Source organism: Rhinoderma darwinii, chromosome 1 (genome assembly GCF_050947455.1).
Source record: "Rhinoderma darwinii isolate aRhiDar2 chromosome 1, aRhiDar2.hap1, whole genome shotgun sequence".
Lineage (NCBI taxonomy): Eukaryota > Metazoa > Chordata > Amphibia > Anura > Rhinodermatidae > Rhinoderma > Rhinoderma darwinii.
This window is the reverse complement of record NC_134687.1, coordinates 237,952,705-237,966,935: the sequence shown is the minus strand read 5'-3', so window position 1 is coordinate 237,966,935 and position 14,231 is coordinate 237,952,705. Positions and strand designations below refer to the sequence as shown.

The window sequence follows — 14,231 nt, the reverse complement described above, 5'->3', positions numbered from 1 at the left end:
TGCATGGTTGACTTCTCATGGAGTAACCTTACAGACCTCAGCTCAAATTTGTTAGATACCAGATATTCAGCTTTTCTTTTTTTTCTTTCGCAGACTTACATACCTTGAGGTTTAGACGTGCTGAGAGGTTTATGGGTTGGTTTAGCTGGCATGGTGCTGCTGCCTGGTTTAGCTTTAGTTGTGGAATGTTTAGTTAGTGGTCTTGCAGTTGTAACTTTTGGGTTGGTTGTCTTCTTTATATTACTGGTGGTAGTAATCAAACTTGTATGTGTTATCATTGAAGTAGGTGCTGAAATGACATCCTGGATCCAGTTTCGAATCTTGCTCACTCTCACATAGACTCCAGGTCTTCTTGCTTCAGCACAACCCACTCCCCAGCTGACAATGCCTGCCAAAAAGAATCTACCTGATGCCTCTTCGCAAACCAGAGGACCCCCTGAGTCACCCTGTAGGGGCACATTATAATAGGAGATAAGATTACGGACGTAAAAGTTACAAACAATATATGACATTTTGAACTCAATATACAATCTATTTATCAAAGAGAAGTGTCAGTGTCAATTTAAAGAAGAATTAAAAAAGTTTCTCTGTTTGATCATATAGTTTGGCTATTCTACATAGTGGTCATTTTCCATTCCCAGTTACCTGACAATAATCGTTGAGAACTCCAAAGCCTGGCTGATCTCTCTCCAATGTTCACGAATCGCTGCACATAGGGATCAGGGTTCCAGGGCAGACCCTGCTTGTCTTACAGTCCCATTCACACCTAATCCTGCAGTCGTTGGCTCACTATACAAATCACTTCTTGTGCTTCTACACTAACGGCAACTCTCACATATCCCTTTTCCTTTCTCCTATGTCTCATATCATTCACAAACCTCTTGTAATGACTGACATATTCCTCCTAATACCTAAGGGAGTGCTAGATTACTGCAAATGAAAGAATTATCATATTTTATCTCCTGTACATTGTTGTCAAAGTACATCTTCCTTTTTCATTAAAATGGTTTTTGGTTTTTTTAATCTGCCTCCTCTCTTTCATTTTTTTTTTTGGGTAACTTAAAGTAGACCTGCCAGCTAGTCTAACATGTCTGTTTTAGTAAATAATTATATTCCTCACAAAATAACATTTCTAGAGAATCTTTTCTTAGAACTCTGCATCGGGCTGTTCCTCTGTTATTCCTCCAGGAAATGTATGAACTAATTGTCAACTGGTGTCACCATTCCCCTTGTCAATAGGGTGTGTCGCTACTCAATTTGACATTGTTAACCCTGATTGGATAGTGTCAGTTCAATGACCCGGCGCGGCTATCAAACAGCTTGTTAATGACCGCGTGTTGTTGTGGGAAAATGGCCCTTTGATCTGCAAAATTGTGCGACCATTAATGACCATTAACGACCCTTTATGGCCGCACAATTTTGCAGGTAAAGGGCTGTTTTACCTGCAACAACATGTGGCCATTAACAGGCAGTTTGACAGCTGCGCCGAACATGGTGCCGGTGTGGTTGTTGGCCGCATCGCAGCCGGGTCAGGGCCAGTTCATGTGGTCTTACCCTCAGAGCGAGGAGGAACACGCCCATTAACAAGGGGAATGGTAAGGTTATATTTACACATGCAACAGATTTGTTGCAGAAAATTTTGCAACTTTCCCGTTTATCTGAATGGGGTTAGCAATAATTCATAAAATACTGTAGAAACAACTCTGTTCAGATGTATAAAACTGATTTTTAGTTGCAGAAATTTGTGAAAAAAATCGGCTGTGTGTAACCATACTTAGCTATCAATTTATTCCGACATTTATCACCGGAATAGCAGAGGAACGGCACAATGCACAGTTCTAAGAAAATATGCGCCAGAACTGTTACTTAATGGGGGAAAAAAAGTATTTACTTACGCAGACATGTCAGGAGAGCGGACCCTTGATAGTGGGTCTTTGTTTATGTGCACCAAATTTTTCTATCTACAGTTATGATGCTTTATGGTTTTCTCTTCTACCCAAAATAAGCATTTTTATTATTATTATTTTTATTATTATTTATTTATATATATATATATATATATATATATATATATATATATATATATATATTTACTGGAGCATGGGAAGTCTATAGAAATTTAAAGACAACTTTTAGCAACTTTTAACCCTTCATGTACAGATTTATATACCAAAATAGACATAGATAAACACGTTTGGATTTGTATTTAGGGAATATTTTTTTTTTTTCTTGGGCTACTAATTTAAATTACTCTGGCAAAGTCTAATTTCCTGTGGAAAAAAGGATCTCAATCCTTTTCCCTGCCATCGGTTAAGAATCAGGTGGCTCAGATAGTCGGCTATACAAATGTTTTTATGGATGCCTGACAGACCAAATCCTATGGTGTTAGTGATGTGATTGTCTGACATAGAACTTTACAGCTTCACAGTATTATGTTCCAGTTTTGGATTGAAACATTTTCTATTGAGTCTACAGTCTAATAAAGTACTGGATTTAGACTTTCCAAATGTCTTAATTTGTTTTTAATAACATTCTATAGCTAATAACTACACAGAAAGTGTGGTAACTTTCGAAATACTTTATTTTAGACCGATTTTGCGTAACATCATGTTCCTCTCTGTTCATGTCAAGTTTCAGAATTTTTTCCTATTACTAGTAGCAAAACATGTGGGATCTCAGCTATTAGGTCACATGTCTGACAGAGTGGTGACGCTGAACTGATGTCTGTTTTCAAGGGCAACCAGCAGAATTTTGAAAGCGGCTTTGTATAAGAATAAAGACTAGAGGCAAAGGCCGAATTACACTGGCCAATGATCGGGCAAACCAGTGTTCACACGAACGCTCGTTCACGATCATTGCCCTGTGTAATAAGGGCAACGATCAGTTGATGAACGTTCATCGGCTGATCTGCTCTTTTATGCAGAATTAAAGATCATCGATGTCGGTGATAGGGAAAAATTAAGAAATTAAACTTTTTGCTGATGTATCAATATGGAGAAGGCTCACGTGTCTTGTAGGAGAACAGAAGCTATACTGATTCTATTGTGTGAGTTAACAGACAGGGAGTCACATCTGTTCAACTAACCATTTTATATAATAAATTAACCTTTATCTTTACCGCATTATATTATATAGACATGTACCAGTTTTTATATCATAAATGAACCTAATCTTGATTACATTGTATATCATAAATTAACATTATCTTACATATATTGTGTAATATAAACATAGGCTATTGTACACTTAGTCTCTCTGTCTCCTGGTGCACATGTCACACATACGTCATATTGGCTATATAAACTGCTGGAATTAATAATAATGTCAGTTCTGAATAGGAATTCGGAGCTCTGTGTACACATAACAAACCATCTTAAAGGACAGGTGTCGCCCAAAAATTTTTTTTTATATAAATTTGCTTTTAGTGTGTTATTAAAATACATTTTATTTATTTGTGTTTTACTTTTTTCTTTTTTCTTACTTTTACTTCACTATGGGGGCTGCCATTTTTTTTTCATCTCTGTATATGTCGATTAACGACACATACAGAGATGGAATACGGCACATACATCCCCATAGAGAATGCGAACGGGAGCCGTTCCATTCACTATAGTGTACGCTGTCTCTGTGGCAACAGCTCCCACACAGTCCAAAAGGAAGGTCTTCGGCCGAGCGACATCCGGCGCCATTTTCATGTGGACCGGAAGCCGCGTCCGGACAGTAAGATGACTACTTCCGGTCGCGGCTTCCGGACATATGTTCAGAAACAAGGACTAGGAGGGGATGGAGTGGACGGAGCGGAAGGAGTGGCGGCAGCAGCAGGTAAGTTATGTTTGTGTATGTTCGTGTTTTACTGTGTGATTACCACTGTATGTAAGCCTACTACACTGTGCATTCGCTCAAAAAATTGCGGCACACAGTGTAGGAGGTTTGAACATTCAACCCCCTCCTTTCTCCTGGCACTAGCCAGGATAAAGGAGGGGGATTGTTTGAGCACACTAGAACGAGTGTGTCTTCCCCAATTTTGCAGCATAAAGCAATGAGGTTGCTTTACCACATGCCAATGCTGCAATTTTGGTAATTGCTCCCTCTAGTGACCAGCACATGGAAATGTTATAAATTAGAATCTAATTTATAATATTTCCTGACTTGTGAAAAAAATTAAAAAAATTTGAACAATGTGTAATCATGTATATACTAACTGTTTAACTAAAAAAGAACAAAGAAACATTTTCTAGCGACACATTCCCTTTAACCTGAAGAAGCCGCATTCATGTGAGTTCCTAATGGAGATTGAGAAAGTTTCACTACCGTATCAGTCGGCAGCACATCTCCATGTGTTTTCAGGGACATGCGCTGCCGACATGATGAAAATGTATAGGGATGAGCAATTGTAGTAACAAGCGCTCGTCCCTATACATATCCAATAATTTCTCTGTGTGATAGGAGTAAATGAGCGCCAATCAACGAGCTGTCTCGTTGATCGGCGCTTGTTTACATGTCGGGTCATGTAATAGTACCTTGAAGAGGCTCTGTCACCAGATTATAAGTGCCCTATCTCCTACATAATGTGATCGGCGCTGTAATGTAGATAACAGCAGTGGTATTTAGTTAGAAAAACGATAAATTTTGACCAAGTTATGACCTATTTTAGATTTATGCTAATGACTTTCTTAATGCCCAATGGCCGTTTTTTAGCTTTTGACCAAGTGGGCGTTGTAAAGAGAAGTGTATGACACTGACCAATCAGTGACCAATCAGCGTCATACACTTCTCTCAATTCATGTACTCAGACATCGTGACCTTGCGAGATCACGATGTGCTGTCACTTACTCACACATTAACTTTACTGAAGTGTCTTGAGAGTGAATAGACATCGCTTCCAGCCAGGACGCGATGTCTATTCACAATCCCGACACTTCGGTAACGTTTGTGTGGGACTTAATGACAGCAAGCGTGATCTCGCGAGATCAAGCTGTAAATGACAGCACAGCGTGATCTCAATGTGCTGTGAGTAAGTGACATACAAACGTTACCGAAGTGTCGGGAGTGTGAATAGACATCGCATCCTGGCTGGAAGCGATGTCATGTCTATTCACTCTCAAGACACTTCAGTAAAGTTAATGTGTGAGTAAGTGACAGCACATCATGATCTAGCAAGATCACGATGTCTGAGTACATGAAGGGAGAGCAGTGTATGACGCTGATTAGTCAGCGTCATACACTTCTCTTTACAACGCCCACTTGGTCAAAAGCTAAAAAACGCCCATTGGGCATTAAGAAAGTCATTAGCATAAATCTAAAATTGTTTATAACTTGGTCAAAATTGATAGTTTTTCTAAATAAAAACCACTGCTGTAATCTACATTACAGCGCTGATCACATTATGTAGAAGATAGGGCACTTATAATGTGGTGACAGAGCCTCTTTAACTCAGGGTCAGTACAAAAACAGTAAAGCAAATATTTGTAAAGTTACTAAACTTATTATATAGAATAAACAGTAAGGATTTATGCTTTTTTTCTTTTAATTTAAAAGCCTGAGTCGTGCTTTCTATCACCCAAGTGCAAAAAAAAGTGCAGGGGTGCCACACAAAAAGTGCACAAGGATGCGGTCTATCGCAGCCCTTCTCTTAAAAGAGAGAAGCCCCGCATAACCATTCCCCGACCCTCAAAACATTAGGCCAAGAGGATCGAGGATCGATGATCCCCCCTTGCCGAAGCTTAGGGAGACCCAACAACACTCCAAGGCTTCTACCTGGGCTGCCACCCCAGTGTCCACCTTGGAGCCTGCTTCTACTTGTACCTCCCTTCCGAAGAAGGGAGGCCGGGTTGCAGGGGAAAAAGGAACCAGAAGGCCACACATTTTCCCCCTAGACCTTGGAAGGGTCCCAAAAGGGCACCGCATCCGAAATCCTGTGACAAACGTGACAAACACACAGTGAAAAACAAAATTAAATAAGTGGATGTGCGCTGCGATACAGCCTGGACATCCGCCAGGTATAAAAAATTCCTCATCTCCCAGCCAGAAGGCCGGGAGAATAAAGGTGTGTGCTCATATAGTGTGAAAGAGAGTGTGTGCAAATGTGCCTTCACTCAGTGGGATCCCACCCCCAGTGAGTTAGGGCACCCCAGGGTCACCAGCCCTGGGGCACATAGCAACTCGGGCTTCCAAACTACCCGACCTAATGACCTAGATCCGGCGAGGATTTATGCTTTCCTTTATTAACTATAGTCTTGGCATTTAGATAAAGTTTCCATTATATCATTCTCTTACCTGGCATGAATCAATCTTGCCCTCCAGGTAACCTGCACAAACCATCCTGTCTGTGACTACATTGCTGTATAAGCTATTGCAGAGAGTTTGATCCATAAGGGCCACTGTAGCTTTTTGTAACACTTCAGGTTTCACCACTGAAATTAGAAATAAATTTGCACGGTTGCTCATTCTGTTCCCTCATTCATCCTAGTCACACGCTCAATGTCTATGAATAGCTGACAATGGAATTGATACTTTGATACAGAAAGAGGCAAATCTCCAGCAATTGTGTGATTTTTGGACATTCCTTGGCAAATCTGTGAGAAATCAATGACTTATAGTGTATTCACTGGAATAATTTTTTTGTTTTTTTTAGGCAAATCCTGTTTAAATTGCACCACACAAAACAATCGGGAATCTATGAAATTGAAATAGGCTATATTCACACTTGTGGTTTCCATTTATAGCGGAAACCACAAGGCATTGCCGGATCAGTCATATGATGGAGACCAACGACACGTTCTGTTGGGGTGTCCGTCATTTTGATAGGAAAAGAGCTCTGCATGCTTTGCTATTCCTCCTGCCAACGGAGTCTCCGAATAGAGCCGATGGCAGCAGTTGGAATAGAGCCTTAAAGATGTAAGCATGACACTTAATGATACCTAAGCAAATAGCTTGACACTATAAAAAAATATTACGGAGAAAAAGGTCAACTGTAATACACCCCAAAGTTAAAATGCCAAAATAATCTTTGTTTTTTACCACGTCTTCCCCTTTTTTTACTATCAGGATACCACTGGCATTATAAGGGAATTACATAAAGATATTTTTTTTTCAGAAATTTTCTGGACTGAACGATACAGATAAAGTATAGTTTTTTGTTTATGTAGCTCTTAATCAGAAACTACACTCAGTGGCCACTTTATTGGGGGCACCTTTCTAATACTGTGTAGATTCCACTTTGCCCTCAGAACAGTTTAGATTCTTCATTACGTGGATTCGAGAAGCTACAGATTTTTACTCATGTTGATGACAGCATCACACTGTTGCTATTTCAGTTGAATCCCTCATATCTCAAAGGTGTTCCCATTGGCAACATGTGAGTAGTTATAATGGCCATTAGATTATGACTGTGGCCATAAGAAGATGTCTGTGGCCATGCTGTTAATGTCTGCAGTAGTATTCCCCATAACAAGCCATAACTCCATGTCCCATTTCCTTCTCATTCTGGTAATAAAGTACACAGGGACGGACACAGACAGCATTGGGTGGTCATGCAAGAACAGTATATGGGCCCCTTACTCTCGAATACCTCAGCGTAGTCTCTCTTGTAATCCACCAGTAGTTGTGAGCCATGAAATTCATTAGCTCAGTCCCTAACATGCAATATAATAGACAGAAGCCTCATTTACTGGGACCCCTGTGCAACTGCACAGCTTGCACATTTAGTTCACCCCTGAAAGTACACACTGAATGTATGTTGTTGAAGTTACTTAAATGGGTTATCAATTCAGTCAGTGTAAGAAACTATAGCCATATGGAGGGGCAAGCTACATCGAAAACAGTGTTGAGATGACATAATTACATTGTGTTGCCTGATGCGTAACATACAGTCACAACTTTCTACTTTCTTTAGTTCTTAGCCATTGAACTATGACACGTTTCGTTTGACTTGAAGCGACAGTATGTTGCATTGTGATCTGAAATTTGTCCAAAATCAACCCATAAAAACTATATGGTTTACCTGTTGATTTGTTGTGGACACAATTGTATGTTCCATGAGAACTTTTAACAGAGAAAGATTCTAAGAACTTATATATTACCAGGCACTAGGCCTTACCCTCAAACCAATTTATGATTCTAATATTCACATTTTATTGCCCTACTCAGTCAGAATATATCTTACAGTTGTCCTCTTTGAGGTAGCCCCATCCAGTAATAATGCACTTCTTGCCCATAGGGAAGACATGAGTGGAAGCCGGAATGCAGATTGGTTGGGTGTATTTGTTGAAGCGTAATTCAGACTCCAGTTCCAGTACAGCCACATCATAATCCGCAGTGTCCGGATCGTAAGAAGGGTGCTTTACAATGCTTTTGATGGATGCTTTCACTGTGTTGCTGTCTGAACCGCTCAGAGATGTAGATCCTATGTAAGCCACCCATACAGCTGGATCCTGAAAACTGCAGAATACTTTTAAATATAGTATAGCCTGAACTGTAAGGAGAAAAGTTCCTGATTACAGCGGTAGAGGCAAGCAGCCACCACAAATATACATTGTCAAGAAATATTGAACCCGGGCAAATTTTTGAGATCTTAGGCACATTCTGTTGTTAATTTTGTGCACTGTGTCCATAATGTAGTAGGATGGCTGCTAAAGAGTAATAAAAAGAATGGGCATTTATGTCATGCATTTATTTTGGAAAACCCAATAAAAGGACCTAGGTCTAGACAATTTGTGTCTTTGGGCTGTCTAAAGAGTCTTATTTTGTGATAGCCATTTAAGAAGGATGTTCATTACCAGCTTTGGAATAAAGCAGGTGATGTCAACCTGTGGGTATCTCACTAATATTTACAGATTATTAACTGGGATGGATTTTGTGACACAATTGATGAAGGACACAGCTCTCCTCCTCCCTCTCCCTGCACAGTGAACCCTGCGCGTGTCACAGAGCATGCCCACAACATTCCCCCATAAAAGTGTGATACAAATAAGGTGATGTATCCCCTTAAATACTTTGTGTACACTAGCGTTCATGACTTCCTTTTTTAGATCCCATTGAGTTCTACTAAAATCTGTGAGGTTTCTGTGTATTTACTTTTTGCTGGGTAGAATGCCACAGGAGAATATGCTATTTTGATCAAAAGGAGTGAAATGGAACCTAATTGCTATTGTGAGCATACACTAACCATAAAATATGATGTATATTATATAGCCCTAATCTAATCCTACTCTGCATACCAATAAATGAATTTGATGTAAAATTCAGCTGTACTTACTCATTAAAGCAGTGAGCTGCTGACACCAGCCACTTAGCACTTATTATAGTGGCTCCACAGAAGTGTTCATTGTTCTCTCTGAGGCTGACCTGCCATGGAAACTCTCCCTTTGAAGCATCTGATCCACCAACTATTTTGTTGGCTTTTTGCATTGCAGGTCGAGTACCACAATCTGAAGGAGCAGTTAGGAGAGGAGCATCAGTAAACAGTCATCACTCAATAAGGCCAAATTCAGAAGACCGAGTGCAAACTCGGACATGAATAACTGCAGTTTTTCATGTCCAAGTTGAACCTGTACGGGTTCCGTTTTCACGGATCCCTCATAGACTTGAGTCTATCGAGGGATCCGTGAAAACGGAAGAAAATAGGACATGTTCTATTTTTTCAATGGACCCTTCACACTGTCCGTTAAAACAACGGCCCTGTGAACGGCCTCTTCTAATACATGCATCCGTGTCGGCTGTTAAAACAACAGCCATCACACAGACGTATACTATGGTCGTCTCAATTCGGCCTAACTCGTAGTAAAGCTTCTCACACATCGCACTCAGGCGATCTGCACTCCTATACGTTTTTTTAGATCAAAAGGAAGAGCAGATCTCAGCACAAGGGAGAGCGGAAATAGTCTCCAAGATCTAAATAGATCTACAGGTGACGATGCTGTGTAGATCTCCCAAGTGTGATGTGCGAGGGACCTAGTGGAAATATATAGAACATCAGTAAAACCGTCTTCATTTATTTTAAGAAACAGGGTCGGAAATATTTTGTAGAAATGAATATGGTTACAAGGTTTGCAAGTTGTGATACTCTTCCTCAATACAAAATGAAATATTATTGTCATAGTTGCAATATAGTTAAGGATATCTACACACAACATTTGTGGTGTATGTTTACTGTGTACACCAGTTATTGCTTCTAGCGTTACACCAAATGTATCTGTAGCCTATAATGGACCGGATGTTTGTCAAAAGTGTGTCCTTTTGGCATATGTTTGACTATGCTATATGTCGAAATTTATTTTTTCCTCATTGTATTGAAATCCTAGTCAATACGGGAGATCCCACAGTAAAAAGTACGTGTGTAGCATATAGTTGCATAAATATATGTTTAGCCTCTATATAGGGACATTTGGTGTGTCGTAACAATGTGGTTTTTAAAAAGATCACTGTTTTCTGTGGCAAATTTTGTGTCTATTTTTAAATGCAAACTCACTGCAGTTCTTCTCATCAGATCCATCTTTGCAGTCGCGAAGATTGTCACATTCTGGGTTTTGTTTTATAATGCATTGGCTGTTTTTGCAGGAAAATACTTGAGGTGGGCAACTTCCTGTGTAGGTAACAACAATTCAATAGCAATTGAGTGTAAAAGTAATGACTATGGGGTCTACGAAGGAACTTGAGAACAATAGGTTAATGAGAGTTGCACATACACCAGGTCTTTGTTTTCGCGTTCGATTTCGATCTTCAAAATAACTGCAGTTTCGACAAAATATTGTGGTTTTGCCACGATTATGAAAATGGGGGCCAAAAATGCATGCACACCCAAAACATTCCTGTGGACTACAGCTGTAGCTGAATAGTTAAAATTGGAAAATCTCACTACAATATGTGTAGATCTTTTAACTGACCTAAGACTGGAGATAGCTGTCCGGCGACAGCATTTTTTACCGACTCTACCATAAAATGTTTGTTTAAAAGGGCTGCTTGCTAGAAGGGTCCTTTGACAATTAATTGATCACAAAGTATCCCCCCCGCTAGAACCCACCAGCAATCAGTTATAATCTGTGGGAAAACCTTTCAGCAAGTGTTTAATTTCCCTGCAGCGCCACCTAAGGGGAAAATAAGCATTACACAGTGCCCATTCAATCAATGAGTTGTCTGTGTATTGCAGGACAGGACTTCCAGAATGAGAGGTCTATTAACTCAAAATTCTCTTATACAATATAAACCAGACAACCCCTTTAAATGAGGAGATTGTAATAAGCCGCTGCCATGCAAATGCGGCAGCGGTTTAGCTCTAGCAGAAATATAGGATCAGACATGTTGAAATCGGGGAAAGACATGAATCCCCTATACATATGATCCTACTGAAATCAGCTGATTTGAACGTGTATGGCCAGTTTTAGTGTAAAGCCATGTTCACACGGATTTGGAACTGAAATATGCGTAAAATACATCTGCAAACTGTTGTGCTATGATTTCAATGGGAAATATACTGTGTAGTTCATATGAGGTGTTCATATGTAGTTCATATGAGGTGTTTTTTTACTTTGCTGAAGTAAAAAACGGCTCGTATAAATATGCTTCATAATAAAGAAGTGACTGGCTGATTTTTTCCATTTCCTATTGACACTTCAAAAAAACACGCCTCAAATGCGCTTCAAGAACGCTTGTAAAAATCAAAAATTCAAAGGGATATTTTCTCTTCAAATCAGCCTCGTATTTTTCAGCCTGAACATATGTAGTGCGAACATGGCCTTAGGGTTAGTGAAAGTGCAGCATAGACACAAAATGTGTGATAAAGGAGAAATACACATAAAAATGTAGACTGCATAAAATATACAGTATACACAGTAGTACTACAAAGCACTGACACTTCCAAAAGTTTGGAGTGTACACAAAGAAATCACAAGAACTGTTCACTAACTAGATAGAAAAATATTATTGTCTTACCTGACTTTAGTCCTATAGAGTAGAAGGATAACCCTTTATTATCTGAATTTAAGTAGCGAAAGTAAAAAATAATAAAGCAAGATCAATATAATTATAATAATAAACATTATTTGCAAGTAATTATATATACTTATGTAAGATTGATCTGCTCTGTCATGCACACATGGATTCATATAAATGCTTGTGTTAGAGACTACAATTTGGTAGATTGAAGGCTTCGTTCACATCTGCGTCGGAGGCGCTGTTAGGGACCTCCGTCGCAGATCTGGCTGAGATTACCGGAAACAATAGCGCAGCATGCTGCGCTATTGTTTCTGGTAAAATCACGGACACCCCAACGGAAAGTCTTTTTTTTTAAAATCAATCCAATTTTATTGATACGAACACAGAAATGAAATAACACATTAAAATTCACATTACAATTTTCCAACATCGTATACAATAGTTACAGCATATCAGGAAATCCCCAACTTCCCCCCTTTCCCCCCTCCCCGCACAGCCCTCCACTATATCTCCGCCCTTTGTTTCTAGTACCATTCCTGGCCAGAGCACATTTTTCTTATCAAGGTTCCCCACCACCCCTTCTTTGCTCCAGACTCTATCACCCCCAGTTCCTCAGAAGACTCTTGCCCTTAGTCTGCTCAGTTCAGGTGACAGCACCTCAGGACAGGCCAACCATCTGCTCCATTGTTTCTCAAAATTTTTTTCCGTGCCCCTTTTAGAAAATATCTTATGCTCCATCAGGATATTATAACTCAACATTCCTATAATTTCCCTCATCCCTGGTGGCTCCGCGTCCAGCCAGTGTTTAGCAATGCATTTCCTTGTTTGATATAATATCTTGGCAATTGCCAGGCTAGCCATTCTGTCACTCTCCAATTCTCCCACCGCTCCCAACAACATAACTTTAGGGTCTGCCGCCAATTCCCGACCATACACCTGCTTTATCAGGTCCAATATTTCCCCCCATAGGGTCCTCAGTGCCTCACATGACCAAAACATATGCAATATGTCTGCCTTCTCCTCCGTGCACCTAGGACATTTAGCATCCGTTCTAATACCCATCTGTTTTAATACCCACGGGGTGCGGTACACTCTATGTATCAGGAAGAGTTGTGATCTCCTCTGCGCCAGACTGAGCGATAAGTGACATGTGGATGCTAATATCTCTTCCCACTCCTCCTCGGTCAATGGACCGACATCCTGTTCCCATTTCGCTTTTACCAGCACCATTGGGTTTCCCAAGTGTTTGGACAGTAAGCTCCTGTACACCATTGAGATCAGGCCTTTGGTCGTGTCAGCCCGTCCCACATACTCTAGGACACCAAGAGCACAGACCGTCAGGTCCACCACATGCGCCTGCGCCTGTAGGGCATGACGGATCTGCAAATATTGGTAAAACATATTGTGCTCCAGTGGAAATAGGTCTTTCAACTGCTGAAATGATCTCAGCCCGTTGTCATCATACAGGTGTTGTAATCGCCTAACCCCTGCCGATTCCCATTTTTGCATGCCCTCTAATTGGTATAATTCCCACAAGACCGGATTATGCCATAGGGGAGTCTATTTGGTGCACATTCCCACTCCCAGGATCTGTTTGCATTGCCACCATATTTTATGTATCAGGAGTAACGTTGGTTTAGCACTCGCCAATCTCTTAAAGGTATGTGCTTCCAGACCCTCTAGTGGGTTAAGTCCTCCCCCCAAATATGACAATAAACGTGCACTGGAGCCCCAGGTCCCTGTGTCCTCCCACCCCTTAAACTGTTGGCTCTGGGCAGCCAGGTAATATATCCAGGCATTTGGCAGCGCGACCCCCCCTTCGTCTTTAGGCAATTGCAATTTCTCCAATTTAATCCTTGGAACCCCTTTTTTCCAGACCAGATCCCGAAAGAGATTGTGCAATCGTCTGAACCATTGCTTAGGTATCCATACTGGGGAGTTATGAAGAATATATAAAACTTGAGGCATAAGGATCATCTTGATTAGATTAGTCCTCCCCAGAGCAGAGAGCGGAAGCCTGTTCCAGGCATCCACCTTATGTTTCACCTTGAGCAGCAGTGGTAAAACATTCAAAGACATATAGTCTTGGACCCTAGCCGTCACCTTAACCCCTAGGTACGTAAATTCAGAGACTATCGGAATCCGGGGTCCCACTCCAGTATCTACAATATTCACCGTGTCAAGTGTCATCAGAGCAGACTTGGTCCAGTTAATATTTAATCCCGAGAATTCCCCAAACATTGTGATCGTATCCATTACTACCTTCAGAGCATTCTCCGTGTCCGTCATATATATTAAAA

At 40.5% G+C, this 14,231-nt stretch overlaps 1 protein-coding gene across 1 annotated transcript in view; it reads right to left on the bottom strand.

The window, feature by feature from the left end:
- TMPRSS9 (transmembrane serine protease 9) overlaps window positions 1–14,231 on the bottom strand; it is a 217,765-nt gene that overhangs the window by 31,019 nt on the left and 172,515 nt on the right. Inside the window, exons 6-11 of the mRNA XM_075862948.1 lie at window positions 11,929–11,970; window positions 10,469–10,582; window positions 9,257–9,428; window positions 8,165–8,439; window positions 6,277–6,413; window positions 104–446 (exon numbers count right to left, since the gene is read on the bottom strand). Of these exons, the coding sequence (XP_075719063.1) occupies window positions 104–446; window positions 6,277–6,413; window positions 8,165–8,439; window positions 9,257–9,428; window positions 10,469–10,582; window positions 11,929–11,970 (1,083 nt within the window). The remainder of the gene's footprint in view (window positions 1–103; window positions 447–6,276; window positions 6,414–8,164; window positions 8,440–9,256; window positions 9,429–10,468; window positions 10,583–11,928; window positions 11,971–14,231) is intronic.